We start from the raw sequence: 15,134 nt of genomic DNA on the forward strand, positions 1-15,134 counted from the left end.
CAGCCTCCAGCCTGCAGGGGTCAGGAATTAACCCCTGTCCGTATATTAAAGTTTGGAAGTTTGCACGGGTGATAAATTTATTTTATCAGACCTAGTCCCGTTTTACGGTACATTCGTACTCCACCGTAGGTGTTTTTTTTTCTACTGATGACAGATGAAATTAAATTTAGAAACATTCATAGGTCTATATTTTCATGAATTTGTTTATTTATAACTTCAAAGTGAGTGATACTGTATGTCATTGAAAACGAAAGCCAATATGAATAATTGCAGATACCATACGACGAAAGAAAGGAAATATTTATTTGGCTGGCCATCTTCAACGTGTTTACAAATTGGGGGTTAAGCTTCAGGGCCGATTGTAATTCCACAAGACGTTAAAAAACAATTTTGTGTTAAAAAGAGGACATTGTTTGATTTGATATGATATTCTCTAGGTGACTAAGTATATCTGCAGCAATTTGAGGACTTCTTCAATTGTTCTACGTGCGATGGCAAGTGTAAATTCTGCAGAATATGTAAGTAGTCGACCGACCGGTGAGTTAACTAATTTTTTCAGCACAGGCCCTGCCATTCATGACATGGGCACTCTCAATCTCATGCACTGCACTGGCGCACAGAGTAGGGTATTCGTAATTTGCATATGGTTGGAACTACCCCTTATCGACCACCTAATCGGAGGCCACCTAATCTTCTAAGCATCGTATCTGCGAAAATATTCATCAATTTTACCCAGTTTTCATCTCATTTGAGCAGAAAATTGAGCAGATCAGATTCCCATGTTTCGCTCGGCGACTCCGATTCAATCCGCGTATATGATGATGATGGGGTACCTCGAGCGAAGTTCGTGCAGGCTCCACTCCACTTCACTACCGCTACACTACGCTCCACCTACCCGAACTTCGAGACCATGAACTCGATCGGATATTCCGAGTGACAAAAGGTGGGACTTTATGGGGAGAAAATACAAAATTCATGCAACATCACGATCTTTAAAAACAAGTAGGCCTACAACTAATATTCTTACTTTACACAAAGTTTCACTTCTTTTCCATGCTTCTATCAGTCTCAAAATTGATGATTTAGAGCCAACATGAAGTTCCTCACACGTAATAATTCGCTGCCGATTTCAGAACATCGCATGCACGCGAGGGTCCGAGCTCGGACCAGACCCGGTACCTCCCGCATGCGATGTTTTGAAGTCGGCAGCGCATTAATATTTATACGTGTGAGGAACTTCATGTTGGCTCTAAATCATCAATTTTGAGACTGATAGAAGCATGGAAAAGAAGTGAAACTTATTAGTTGCACTTGTTTTTAAAGATCGTGATGTTGCATGAATTTTGTATTTTCTCCCCATAAAATCCCACCTTTTGTCACTCGGAATATCCGATCGAGTTCATGGTCTCGAAGTTCGGGTAGGTGCAGCGTAGTGTAGCGGTAGTGAAGTGGAGTGGAGACTGCACCAACTTCACTCGAGGTAATGATGGGGGGACCTAAAGCTACGCACTTTGTTTTCAAACAACTAAAAGTAAAACTATCCCAATTTTAATTTTTCAACAAATTATCTTTCACTAATTTGTGGCAAATATTATAAAGACCATTAACCAAGAAGAAAATCTCGCAAAACTTACACGAAAATCCCGCCGTGTTTTCCGAACACCTCTTAATTTCGCCGCCCGATGTAGAAGGGGTCCTAAAGCAACGCACTTGATTTATCATGCAAAAAAATTGTATTTCCTGTGCCTCAATTTCTAAAATATATTCACATTATCATAGGATAAAATGAAATTAAAGTGAATATTATAACTCCAAAATTCCAAACAGTTGTTGGTTTTCTCTGCATTTAGAGTATTAGAGATTTACTGCAGCCTCTGTAGAAAAAATTGAATAGGAATCGTTCGTCACTCTGCAGTCACAGTTCCACACACAGAGTGCGCAGTTGCCTGTTTGCCATAAAAACTGCATGCGCGATGGGAGTAGCTTTAGGACCCGCGCAGCTTTAGGACCCCCTACCATATATCGACGAACAACGAATGCGACAATTTTCCATTTGCTCATTTGCACCCGTCTTTTAAAATCGACCACCCACGGTACACTAACTTTGTTCATGGCCGATTCTTGTCGCGGTGGCGAAATATTTTTACTCTTTCAAATCAGTTCTAAAACATCAACATGCTAAATGATCGCCTGACTACTTCCACTGCGAGCTCCGGCGCATGATTCGATGATTGACGACGGATATTTGTTCTAAAGCCGTTTCCTATCGGATTTCTTGGTTTTTCAGCGGGGTTAAGGTTTGGTCAATACAATTTTGATTAATTCTACTAAATTTTTACTTTTTGATGCTTCTTTTTTTCTTGTCTCCCTATATTAAGAAAAATAACGTAAGAAGATGAGCAGATACTCACCGATGATCTTGTCACAATTTTCCTTCTTTGTTCGTAGCCTAGTTACAAGAGTTACAAGATAAGAGAGGGCTACGATATCATTAGCAGTGCAAATTTAAAGAAAAAATAAAAAAATCAATCGGCTGATGAATATCGTTAATTGTAAAATACTTGCATTAGCCAATAAACATTTATGAGCTAATGCAAGTACCGGTAGGGTATGGACCACTAGGCCAACACACGGCCTTCTTTCAGCAAACACTGAATACTAGCTGTTGCAGAGAACAAGGTTAAAGCTGCCTGAGATTCCACATTCTTTCTTTAATATTATTGAAATGTGCTATCGTAATAATAATATAAAATACTACATGTATATAAAAAGAGAAACTGTGGAAGTATGATCATTTCATTTTATTCAATCATTTTATCAATTTCATATTCATTCCTATTTAAACTTTATATAGATCCCATCTTATTTCCACCATTTTGATAACTCATGAACTTCATAACAAAACGTTTGAAATCTTGAAGTAATCAAATCTGCAGTGTAAGTTATAATTGTTTTTGTTTGATTTTGTGTCATTTCTTTTTATGTTCATATATATATATTTTTTCACAATTATTTAGACCCACATTGCAATTAAGTGGGGATTCGTTATCAAAGGTCAAGTCCACCCCAGCAAAATGTTGATGTGAATAAATAGAGAAAAATATAACTAGCATAACACTGAAAATTTCATCAAAATCGGATGTAAAATAAGAAAGTTTGGCATTTTAAAATTCCGCTTATTTTTCACAAAACAGTGATATGCACAACTCAGTGACAGGCAAATGAGTCAGTTGATGATGTCCATCACTCACTATTTCTTTTGTTTTTTATTGTTTGAATTTTACAATATTTCATTTTTAACAGATTTGACCATAGGGACCGACTTGACTGAACCATAGTATCAAACAACGCTAATTCCACATGTATAGGGAGGAATTAATCACTGGTTCACTTGACAATGAGGAGAAAATTGAAATATTTCATATATCATTTAATAAAATACAAAAGAAATAGTGGCAAGGGGATGATGTCACCAGTCTCCTCATTTGCATATCAACCAGGATATGCATTATAACTGTTTTGTGAAATTAAGCAAAACTTAAAAATGTCATAACTTTTTTTATTTTACATCCGATTTTGATGAAATTTTCAGTGAACTTTTATGCTTGTTGGAATTTTCTCTTTTTATTCAAATAATTTTTGTTGTTGCCCAGGTGGACTTGTCCTTTGAAGAAATTATGAAAATACAGTTTATTGAATGTCATTTCTAAAATGAGGATTTTTTTTATTTTTTTTGCTAAATAATTTTCTTATCATTTCCATCATATATGACACATGTACATGTACTTAATCCATAAAAAACACACAAACACAAGCTGAATGTACTGGTATATCACTGTACATAATCAATTAAAAGACATATTTCAAATTTTCTAGTGCTTTTCACATTGCATTTTCTCTTGTACATGTATAATAAAACTGCAATATTTTGTGTAAAGGACCAAGGTAATGTTTTCAATTCTGCACTCAATAAAATGTGATTGATGAAGATATGTTATTATGGACAAAATATGACCAGGGTGCTACATAAAGCACTTGCCCGATTGCCGGGGGCAAGTAAAAGTTAGAGTTGGGCAAGTGTTTTGAAGTAAAGACAAAAACTACTTGCCCGAATTGGGCAAGCAAAATTCTCACAGTAGAGTGACCAAATTAAAGGTCGATATGATATTATATTGACCCTAATTTTGGTCATGGCAATAACAAGGTAGATTTTTTTTCAATGATTTTTCAGGCTAGTGAAATAGATTTTTGGGCAAGTATATTTGAACTGTTTAAAAATTTACTTGCCCGACTGGGCAAGTGCTTCTAAAAAGTTATGTAGCATCCTGAGACAAAGACCAACTTAAGGTAATTGTTTTAATTTCACAAAAGAAAGTGAGAAACATCGATGGATATTCAATTTTCAATAGAAAATACATACATGTGTTTACAAGAGCATTGTATATACCAAATGTTGCACAAATACATGTAACTTGTTGGCCTATGTGCAGTACAGTATATCCCATTAAAGGTCAAGTCCCCCCCATAAAAATGTTGATTTGAATAAATAGAGAAAAATCAAACTAGCAAAACACTGAAAATAAGAAAGTTATGACACTCTAAAGTTTTGCTTATTTTTCACAAAACAGTGATACATGTATGCACAACTCAAATGAGATAGTCGATGATGTCCCTCACTCACTTTTTATTTTGTTTTTTATTGTTTGAATTATACAATATTCAAATTTTTATGGATTTGACAATAAGGACCATTTTGACTGAATCATATCAAGGTTACAGGTCATCTGTGGTTAATGAACTTTCACCATTTTGTGGGATCTATGTCTGATGAATAATTTTCATTCACTTAAGATTCTTTTTATGTGATTTTGGGGAATCTTTAAGACCGTACTTGACATTGTGGTTTTCCTTACTCTTACATTTTATAGATGGAAATACTCATAGATGTACGTACATGGTCATGGACACATACATGTACATGTACACTTTGCACGTGTGTAGTTCATGAATACCAGTACTGTAAATTGACGATTTTAGCTTGTGCTGCTGATCTATATTACATGTACATGTATGTAGGCCCTATGTATAATCCAATAAAGAAGAATACATTTAATAAAAAATATAAAGAGTAATGATAATGAGAACAGTTATTGATACTTTATGAATGTCAGTATCATACTAATTTGTTATACCTTGTTTGACCTTGCGTTGTTTTGCTTTTCCTCCAATGATCCCCAAATTTCTTTGTATTTTGTTTTGAACAGAATATTGGCAGATGCCAATGTTGTTTACAGTAAATTCAATTCATTAATACTTTGATAGATCTATAATTCTTTTAATGTATATATAGATACATGTACTTGATACACAAATAAACCGTTCGGCTTTAATAGAGGATAAACATCTCCCATCGGTAATGACATTCTCTACCTTGAGATTTTGTGTACATCACTGTATTGTTTGTCAAATAAAACATAATTGTCTTCCTATGATATGTACCGGTACATTTACGCACTTCCTCTGATGGAAATAAACAGCCAATGAAATTTACAATAATTTTTTGTTTTATTTATCCTCTCTGTCCCCTCGTGGATACAGCCAGAGTGCAAGCCAATCATCCATTCACCCATGAATCTGTCATGTCACCAAGAGGCCATGTCGAAACTCAAGAGCACAGACTCACAACCCATTCCTGCTGGTGGTGGGAAGGGCAGCGGTAGTAAGGCCAGCAAGAACCCCTTTCCAACCAGTCCCCAGCCCACCGGTCAGTCCCCCTCCCCATCCTCGAGTTCAATGCTGAAAAAGAGGAGAGCAGACTTCAGATTCGGCCGTATCTTGGGGGAGGGATCGTATTCAGAGGTAAGCTATATATTTATAGTGACATTTTTATATCCAATAAACTTAAAGGAAACCAAGACCCAAAGAAGAGAAGCAATCTTACTGGAAAGAGTAAAATGAGAGGAACAATTTAACAAAAGTTTCATCAAAATCGGTTATGAAATAAGCAAGTTATGGACCTTTAAAAAGACTTCTTGTACTTTCTATAGGAATCCTCAAATTGGCAAACATGCTTCAAAATGGCTGATTTTGTGGACAACTCTCCATTTGTTTTGTACACAAATTTTTAGACTTTCCCCTTTATTTATTTTACATATTTCACATTATCTCCTCCTGACTTTGACATATGTGGTGTGAATTATATTTTCCCATGACATATGTTGTGCTCAGAAGGAGGCAAGATGCAATTTGAAAGATAATGAGGAAAATCTGAAAATTTGTGTACAAAACAAATGGAGATTTGTCCACAAAATCAGCCATTTTGAAGCACGTTTGTCAATTTGAGGATCCCCATAGAAAGTACAACAAGACTTTTTAAATATCCATAACTTGCTAATTTCATAATCAATTTTGATGAAACTTTTGTTAAGTTGTTCCTCCCATTTTACTCTTTCCAATAAGATTGCTTCTCTTCTTGGGTTTTGGTTTCCTTTAAAGCAATTTATGCAGAGTCTTTATTAACCAGGAACGTTACTCAGCTCCTTTTACAGCGACTTTCTTTACATTGCCAATTGTCTTGTCTATAAAATGACAGGATATGCGAGGAAAATGCACTGCATGGGATTCTCACAGGAAGACGTTTCTCAGACTCTTGCTATGGTACCTTTAATGTATAATTTTTTTTTCAATAATTTAACATTTGAATTATAAATGTGGTCAGAATAAGGTTGTTTTTTCAATGGTGACAGATATGTACACAATTTTCTTAAATTACATACATGTATTTAAAAAGAAGGGCATTTTCCGCTTTTTACCGATTTTGCTTTTCACCCATATTTCCGTTGAAAATCTGCTAGCAAAAATTTCAGCATTAGTCTTTTGCAGTGGCTTTCCCCGCATTCCCTATTGTTTTGTCTACAGTAAATATGATGTCTGTATTTATGACGAAAAGACGCTTGCTGAAATGCTGAAGTAAGACTTCTGCGCAGGAAAGACCTAGCTGCAACTTTTGTTAAGGCACCTTACACATACGTAGGTTGTTAATTGCGATAATTTTTCACTTATTGTAAATGTCTTTATCTCAACGTCCAGGGGAGCATTTCACGAGACGAATAGTCAGTGATTTTCCACCGAATATTGTTATCAGCTACCGGAATACTTGCATCTGATTGGCTCAGAGAACATTTGATTCATGCAACACCCCCCCCCCCCATCACTTTCAGTCGGTGATATTTTACTTTTCCTTTGTTTCACCAGGTTGTGTTGGCTACAGAAATATCATCTGGCAACCAGTATGCAAGTAAGTCAATATGTGCTTGAATCCATCTCATTAATGATTTTAGGCCCGGGAATTTTGGGTATTTTTGTCTTTGGGTACCCGCGGTAATTTTCGGGCGGGTACCCGAAAATCATGTTGCGTGGAACAACCCCATAACACAGTGGCATAGGTGACGTCATCCAGCCACTGCCGCAAGCCAATTTATGAATGAAAATATAAAGCATGCACAGTGCAAGCCTCCCAGTGCCCCACGCAGTATTCCATCAAAACAAGTGTGCAATACTCAATCACCTCATACCAAAATCGACCTTGAGTTCCACTTTCCAATATATGAATTATGAGAGGTATTCTGGGAAGATCTGTTTTCTCATTGATATCACACAGGTACATAAGCAAATTTTGATTACTTCTTGCTTTTCCGTCAAAATCTTACAAAGTAGCGGTGATAATGCATCGTGGAGCGTCAAATGAGCCAGCCAATCACAATCGTGTTACCATTTTCGGTTTATGTTGAACTGTAAATGGTAACACGAACGTGATTGGCTGGTGATTCATATGCTCAAGCTGCAAAAGAAACATGACGACGATTGAATGATCTCAGTCACATCATCATTAGAAATTTGTAGATTTATTGATATTTCAAGGGTAATTGGTGAGATTCAAAATGAGACTTGACTGCTTTTGTGATGAGTACAATCATGTCTTACACTACGCAATACAAATCAAATAATGTACGGTACACTGGTAAGCAATTTTAGGGTATCGGGTATTGATTTTTCTATTGGGATACCCGAGGCCTCCTGGCGGGCTCCGGGTACCCAGGTTTTAGTCCCAGCCGTAATTGACCTTATTATCAGTCACTTCTCTATAATGGTGAGGCTATTACACAGTTTCCTCATAATTTTCCTCATCCGTATGATAAATGTATTGTACTGTATGTACACAGTTTGTCAAAACAGTAAATTTGAGGCCTAGTTAAAACTTTTTGCTGACCATTAGAAAAGTAAATTTTAGATCAGTTTATTTTTGTAGAGGTACATGTAGCATGTACATACAGTAGGTCCATTGGTATATTGTGTTTTTATTCATTCTTATTTAGCCATTAAACTTGGCTTACTTTGGTATGCATGAACATGAAAAGTACAAATGAATAGAAAGTGATTTAACCCTCTGTGTCTTTTTTTTTTTTTTTTTTTTTCAGTCAAAGTACTTGAAAAGAAGCATATTTTACGGGAGGGGAAGCAGAAGTATGTTTTACAGGAGAAGGAAGTCCTGAGCAGACTAGATCATCCATTCTTTGTCAAACTATACTTCACCTTCCAAGATAATGATAAGCTGTGTATCCTTTGAATATCATATATTGCATGCGATTCAATCAATTCAATTCATTTTAATATCAAATTAGGATAATTTAACTCATGTTAAATATTCATTTAATATCTCTTTGAAGATACATGAGTGTAGTCGGAGTAAACCAAGATTAATTGTCACTGCATGTACATTATATCGTAATCATCATCGATCTAGATCCGGACATTGCGAAATCATGAAATTTAAGCTGAAAACGATCACGCCAAAGATTGCCAACACAGATAAGCACACATGGGACAGTGTATCGTAATTGCTGGGGAAAAGACCCAACCTCTGGTTGGAATATCATGCTTATATTGCTAATTTCTCAGAATTTACACAATTTCTACCAAAATCCTTTGGCATACTTTTTTTTATTTATAAATGTTGGTGGTCATTTTATTTGATTCTCATCATTCTGTATGCACTCGTTTTTAAATCTTTACCCCAACTAGCATTTATCTTTGCAAATACCCCCCCCCCCCCACTAGTAGGGACTGTCATCTGGCAAATGTGTGGGACATACAGGCTCAAGCAACTGGCCTATCGAAGCCTAGTGGGTGTTTCATATTTCATAAGTCACAAATGACTGGTGACCCTTTCTCGTGCTCAATGAAATATCTCTATGTAGCTGACTTCCAAGCTTATAACATATTCCACTCGTTTGTAAAGCAGTGTGAAGTATTACAATTACGAACAGCGTTATGAAATACCCACCATCCATAAACAATTGGTAAAACATAGTTTGTGAATAACATACTTGTATGAATGTATAAGATTGTGAATTCATTTAGGTGATTTTTTAAATCTTTGAATTACATACCAAACCAAAATATACATCAATGAAAGTTGGAAAAGAAGATTGATATGGATACATTGTAAATCTGAAAAACAATTAAGAATGATAAATTGGTCTAAGATACAAATACAGTGATACTAGATACTATTAGGTGTCAGGATGTGTTTTGAGCACATTTCTCATTTGCTGGTACATGTACATGTAGCTTTTGTTTATAGTTCTGGTGAATCACTATTCATAAATTATTTTGTTTTAAATCTACAGTATTAAAGGACATTTTGCACTGCAATAAAAGGAATAATACACTCTTTACACATGCTAATGCGTGAAATAAGTAAACCCCAAATGCATTAAATTTCTAGGAATAGAATATGCCGAGCAAAATTTATGAGGGTATTTACAACTAGTATGATACTCATATTACACCCATGGTGAAAAACAATAATACTGTAGATCTCTTATCGGGAAAATTATGTACTGCAAGGGTAAAGATTCATATTAGTTCATTATCTTTGTGATGCATCAGCGTTAGAAGTTACACGTTGTAAGTACATGTATGTACAGTAATCGCAAACATATTTCATAAAACATGATGGTATATATTACATGGTTGCTTTTTCATAATTTGCAAAATGTTGAATTGTTTTTTAATGTTTACTGAGATGCAGTGGGAAAAATAGACTGGGGCCCAAATTACCCCCATTCACTGCAATGTTACAGCTTATCAAATGTTTCAAATTTACGCAATCAGTTTTGGAAAGAAGCCCCCCCCCCCCCCCCCCCCGAAAAAAAGTGTCTGCTGAGATGCCTTTTAATTTGATGTAAAAATATAGAGCCAAAGTTGTACTGCTCACTCGCCATGTAAAGTAATGATCATTGTTATCATCAATGATATCATCATTTTTTATTATTTATTGATTATTATCGTCCTAATATTTCTATCATTATTGAACTGAATGCTATAAAAGTGTAAGAATAATCCCAAGAAGTATAAAAACCCTTTTTTTCTTGGGGTTTTTTTTTTGGGGGGGTTGATTGGGTAATTTTCTGGTTAACCATGATCATGATTTTCCTTTAACCCTATAGACTGGGCTATTTCCATGCCTAAGAAGACTGAGGGGGAGGGGGGCCGCTGATTCAGCCCCCCTTATGATCTCAGCCGTCGATCGCGCGATCGTGACGAAAATTGGCACGCGCGTTACCCATGGCATAATCTACAAAACTACAAGATCAAATTCTGCAAAAAATCTCATTGATAATTAATTATGCTAATTTATGCGTAAATCAAAAGTTTGCTCTAATTATTATAAATAATGCCCCTAAAATGTTTTTGGTACACAGACACTTTATTTGATTCTGATCAAATGTACTTTGAAAAAATGTCAAAATCACATTTATTTTCTTATGTATTTTATTGTTTTCTTTAATAATATCTTATGTATTTTTTGGTTTTTTTACTTTCTGTTTTTTATTGCTATTATTTTGACCATAAATAAGATGGAATTAATTGATTTCAATCAGTAAAAGGAAAAATAATGATACATAAATGAATTTTGGCTAAAAACACTCTTTGCATTGGATTTGTACACAAATTCACGTTTTTGTGCAATTTTGGGTCTGCATGCACTTTCGAAATGTTGCGTAATTTCGGAACCGCGTACCCGGGGGTTGCAAATTTGGTCTCAAAAGTTGTGCAAGACTTGAATGTAAAAAGTCAGTGAGCGACGCGGTCGAAAAATTTCGTCGGCAGATTTATCACGAAAAATGTTGAGGGGGGCTGAATCAGCCCCCCCCCCCAGTAATAGGTGAAGGCCTGGTCCCACTGGCCGATGGACACAACGTATTCATAATGGATACAGTGGACAAGCAACATTTCGGGTGGTTCCATTCATTTTCATCCGCTCCAGACAATGAACAAAATGGGCGAACAATTAAATCACAGTGGACGGATGCTCGATGGATATACATGTAGAGTGTATGAAACACGTATACAAAGAGTGCACAACGGATACATAAAGTTTTCCAACGGATGGCACGATTCTTTTCCATTTTACATTCTGCATCCATAAGTGCAGTAGGACCGGGCCTTTACATTTCGAGATATCATAAAAATTAATGAGATGTAATTATGTGAAGTACAGTACATGTACATACTCAAAAACATACATTTTTTTCCTGAACGATGCACTCTTAGACTTTGGTCTGAGTTTAGCGAAACGTGGCGAGCTCTTACCGTACATCAAGAAACTTGGTTCGTTTGACGAGAGTTCATCAAGGTTCTACACTTCAGAAATCATATTAGCTCTTGAATACCTTCACAGTATGGGAATCATACATAGGTAAGCAAATGAATCATTTTCATTTTCATCCTTTATGTGATCGGCCACCCCAAAACTGATAAAAAAGGCGCCAAGGAAGATTCTTTGTTGAAAATAGCCAAAATTGTAATTTTGTCTTCAAAAAGCAAAAATTTTAAAATTAGCTTATAGATTTGAAAGAGCCATTCTTCCTCGTACTTTATACAAAATTTAAAGTTGAAAATACAGTATTTTCTTGACACTATTTTATTTAGTTATATTGCAGATCATTTTAAAGCTTAAGATGTTTTTTTTTCCAAGCTCAATAAAATCTCAAACTTCGTTTTTGGCAGCTCGGTGGTTTTGGGGTGGCTGGTTACATATATGTATTTTTTTTTGGGGGGGGGTGAGTGGTGGAGGCAGGTATTATGGCAAGCCACCACCCCCCCCCCCTCCCCGCGGGAATGACAATACTTAAAATTCCCTATGACTATGAGGGTTTAACTATTTTATTATGAAAAATTAAAATTTTTAAAGATGTAACTTTTACCAAGGTTCAACTTTTTTGTCCAAAGAGCACGATTCTTCTGTATTAGACTGTATTTTTGTAACTTGGTACAGTCTGTCTAAGTTGGAAGAGGACATTTATCAATTTTTACAAACTTTTTGCTTTTGGGAAATATTTAAAAAAAAACATATTTCTTCCTAAAAAATCAGAGCATGAGCCCCAAATGCGATTGAGCCCTTTACAAAAAAAATTCTACATTCTACTCTTAATAATAGATGATTGCAGCTCAAATAACCTGTACTAATAATGTTTTCTTAGCATCTATTGTACTTTTTTATAATGTTTATTTAATATACAGGAGTAGTGTATGCAGCTTGATTTTGATACTCTTTCGTTATGAATTGCTGAAAGTTCTGTAAAAATATACATGTAGGCTGTAATATTTGTTATGATGTTTAATATACATGTACATACAGGCCTACATTCAATTTACTGTATTGTATGTTCGATAATTTCCAGTTTTGCTAACATGGCTATAAAACATTTTCTAGATTTTATGATTTGACAATAGAGAAGAAAAAAAATCAACAAAAGCAGATGGAGTTAATACATATTTTGCCTTTGTTTGATAATTCATTTCCTCTGAAAATGTTTTTGTTTTCCCGGGGTATGAAAGCAGTTAATTGTTTTCGTTCTTTTGTGACGCACTTTGATTCATGAATCTGAGTGCGCACAGTCAGCCTTGTTGATGTGCTTACTTCAGTGTGCGCAAACACACACACACATGTATACAAAATGTAAGTACACACATGCTTTAGTGGTACACACTAGAGGAGGAAGCTCAACCGTGCAATGGAAAAATAAAAAATGCACGGTCGCCGTGCGATGGAAAATAAAATTTGCATGCAGCACAAAATGGACCAAATATTGAATGGCTTTCAGCCAATCAAATTACAAGAATCTTTGTATGAGTTGTATAAACACAATTATATAAGAATCTATAATATGTTTGTGAAGTCATCCGATACTGATTGTTTTCCATAATTACATGTATACATTGTACATGTAGATGATGCATTTCCGGGAAATCAATAAAGTATTCCCGAGAATCTACATGTAAAACCCCATTCTCATCTATATGTACTTCCTAAAATTAGTTAAGTGGAAACTAGCTTTACATATGTAGTGACTACACTTGAAGCAGTCTTGGAAGCGATCTTATAAAAGTGGTCTCCCAAACCAGTTTAGAAAAACCAACTCATAATGTGGTTTCAAGACCACTTTGCCTTGTTATACTGGTTAAACTGTAGGTGAGGACACAACCGTTATCCGGCAAGCGATCCTCGCACGGATGCAAAGACTGTTGGGCGCGCAACCTGGTACACTCTGTGTGTTGAATGCCTAGTCTACGGTATCAAATTTCATGCGAAACATGTGTAGGCTTGTGGAGTGGTTCTGGGAACCAGTTCAGATGTTGATGAAGACCCTAGCGATGACTGGTTTCCTATACTGGTTTATTAGAAAGTAGATGAGAGCAGGGTCTATAAAAGTGTGCATCTTTTTACTTCTTTATTCTCCCAACTCCATTCTCTTTTTAATTATCATTTGACCACCTTTACCTGTAGGTAGTAGTAGGAGTGGGCTATACATGGGTCAAAAATACTTTTTTTGTAATTTCAATATGACAACAGTTTTTTTTTATTCCTTGTAATGTATCTCAACATGAAATGACAATATTTTTTGTCTCGGGTCCGAGAAAAAAGTGTGCCGGGCCAAAATCCAAAATGGCCGCCAAAAGCCACCATAATCACAGTTTTGGCCACAACTTCTTTATTTGGTGGTCTTTTTCTCTGGTTTTGGTGTCTATTCATATGTTTTTGGGGGCAGGCAATTTGTTTTTCCTATGATTAGTACTTTTAAACCATTATTTGTAGAGTTAAAAGGTAATTATACCTAAATTTTCAAATTTTTATAGTTTTTTTTCAGCCAAAAAGTAGGTTATATCGTCCTGGGGTTCTTGGATGTTAGATTGTACGAGGTCAACAATAGAAAGCAGCTTCATATAGCTATATTGCTTTTATTCCTCTACTTTGGGTTTTACGGATATTTGTGAAATATATATCTTATTAAATAAAAATGTCAATTATCCATTGGGCCTATACAGTACATATATACAATGTACTGTACATACTGCACTGCATAAATGCATTGGCCACCATGACAGCTAACAACGCCTGTACAAACTATAGTGTCATAGAAATGAGCTCTCAGGTTTAGAATTAGATGCTTCAGAAATTGAAGATATGTTTTGTCTCAGAAATTGAGGACGTTTTGTCAAATATGCTAATTCAGGGGGCGGAGAGAGGTAATTAACCCCACATCATGGCATTTACACTGTAGCTATTCTGGTCCCCGTTGCATAAAAATTTACCATTATGTTAACTTAACTTAATGGTAACTTGCATTGAATCCTTGATTCTGATTTGCTGTTGATCAGCGTTACCATGATATTTAACTGACCCCATAAATATAGGCCAGTTTAGACACCACAACCAGGTAAAAAAAAAGCCTCCAAATGGAGAAGATATGGTTAAAAACGTATATGATATACATGTATATGTGATATTTTTGTGCAATTTACGTTGCTGGTTTTATCATGTATTATACATCAGCTGACAAGCAATCAAATTCACAATCTAATTCTAAACATTAGGAGCTCATTTCTATGACACTATAGTTTATATACAGTCCTTTTCATATGTCATGGTGGTTAATGCATGGATATATGCAGTGTAGTATGTACAGTACAGTGCATTGTATACCGTATAGCCCCTATGGATAAATGACATTTTCTTTTATTTGATAAGATATATTTCGCAAATATCCGTAAAAACCCAAAGTAGA

General features: G+C 35.5%; 1 protein-coding gene across 1 annotated transcript in view; it reads left to right on the forward strand.

Annotated features, from left to right (window-relative positions):
• The first annotated feature begins 324 nt into the window (after positions 1 to 324).
• Positions 325 to 15,134, forward strand: part of LOC129269623 (3-phosphoinositide-dependent protein kinase 1-like) — a 45,587-nt gene continuing 30,777 nt past the window's right edge. Inside the window, exons 1-5 of the mRNA XM_064105744.1 lie at positions 325 to 518; positions 5,599 to 5,859; positions 7,255 to 7,297; positions 8,478 to 8,615; positions 11,620 to 11,764. Of these exons, the coding sequence (XP_063961814.1) occupies positions 492 to 518; positions 5,599 to 5,859; positions 7,255 to 7,297; positions 8,478 to 8,615; positions 11,620 to 11,764 (614 nt within the window). The 5' untranslated portion in view covers positions 325 to 491. The remainder of the gene's footprint in view (positions 519 to 5,598; positions 5,860 to 7,254; positions 7,298 to 8,477; positions 8,616 to 11,619; positions 11,765 to 15,134) is intronic.

The sequence above is a fragment of the Lytechinus pictus genome, chromosome 10 (genome assembly GCF_037042905.1).
Source record: "Lytechinus pictus isolate F3 Inbred chromosome 10, Lp3.0, whole genome shotgun sequence".
Lineage (NCBI taxonomy): Eukaryota > Metazoa > Echinodermata > Echinoidea > Temnopleuroida > Toxopneustidae > Lytechinus > Lytechinus pictus.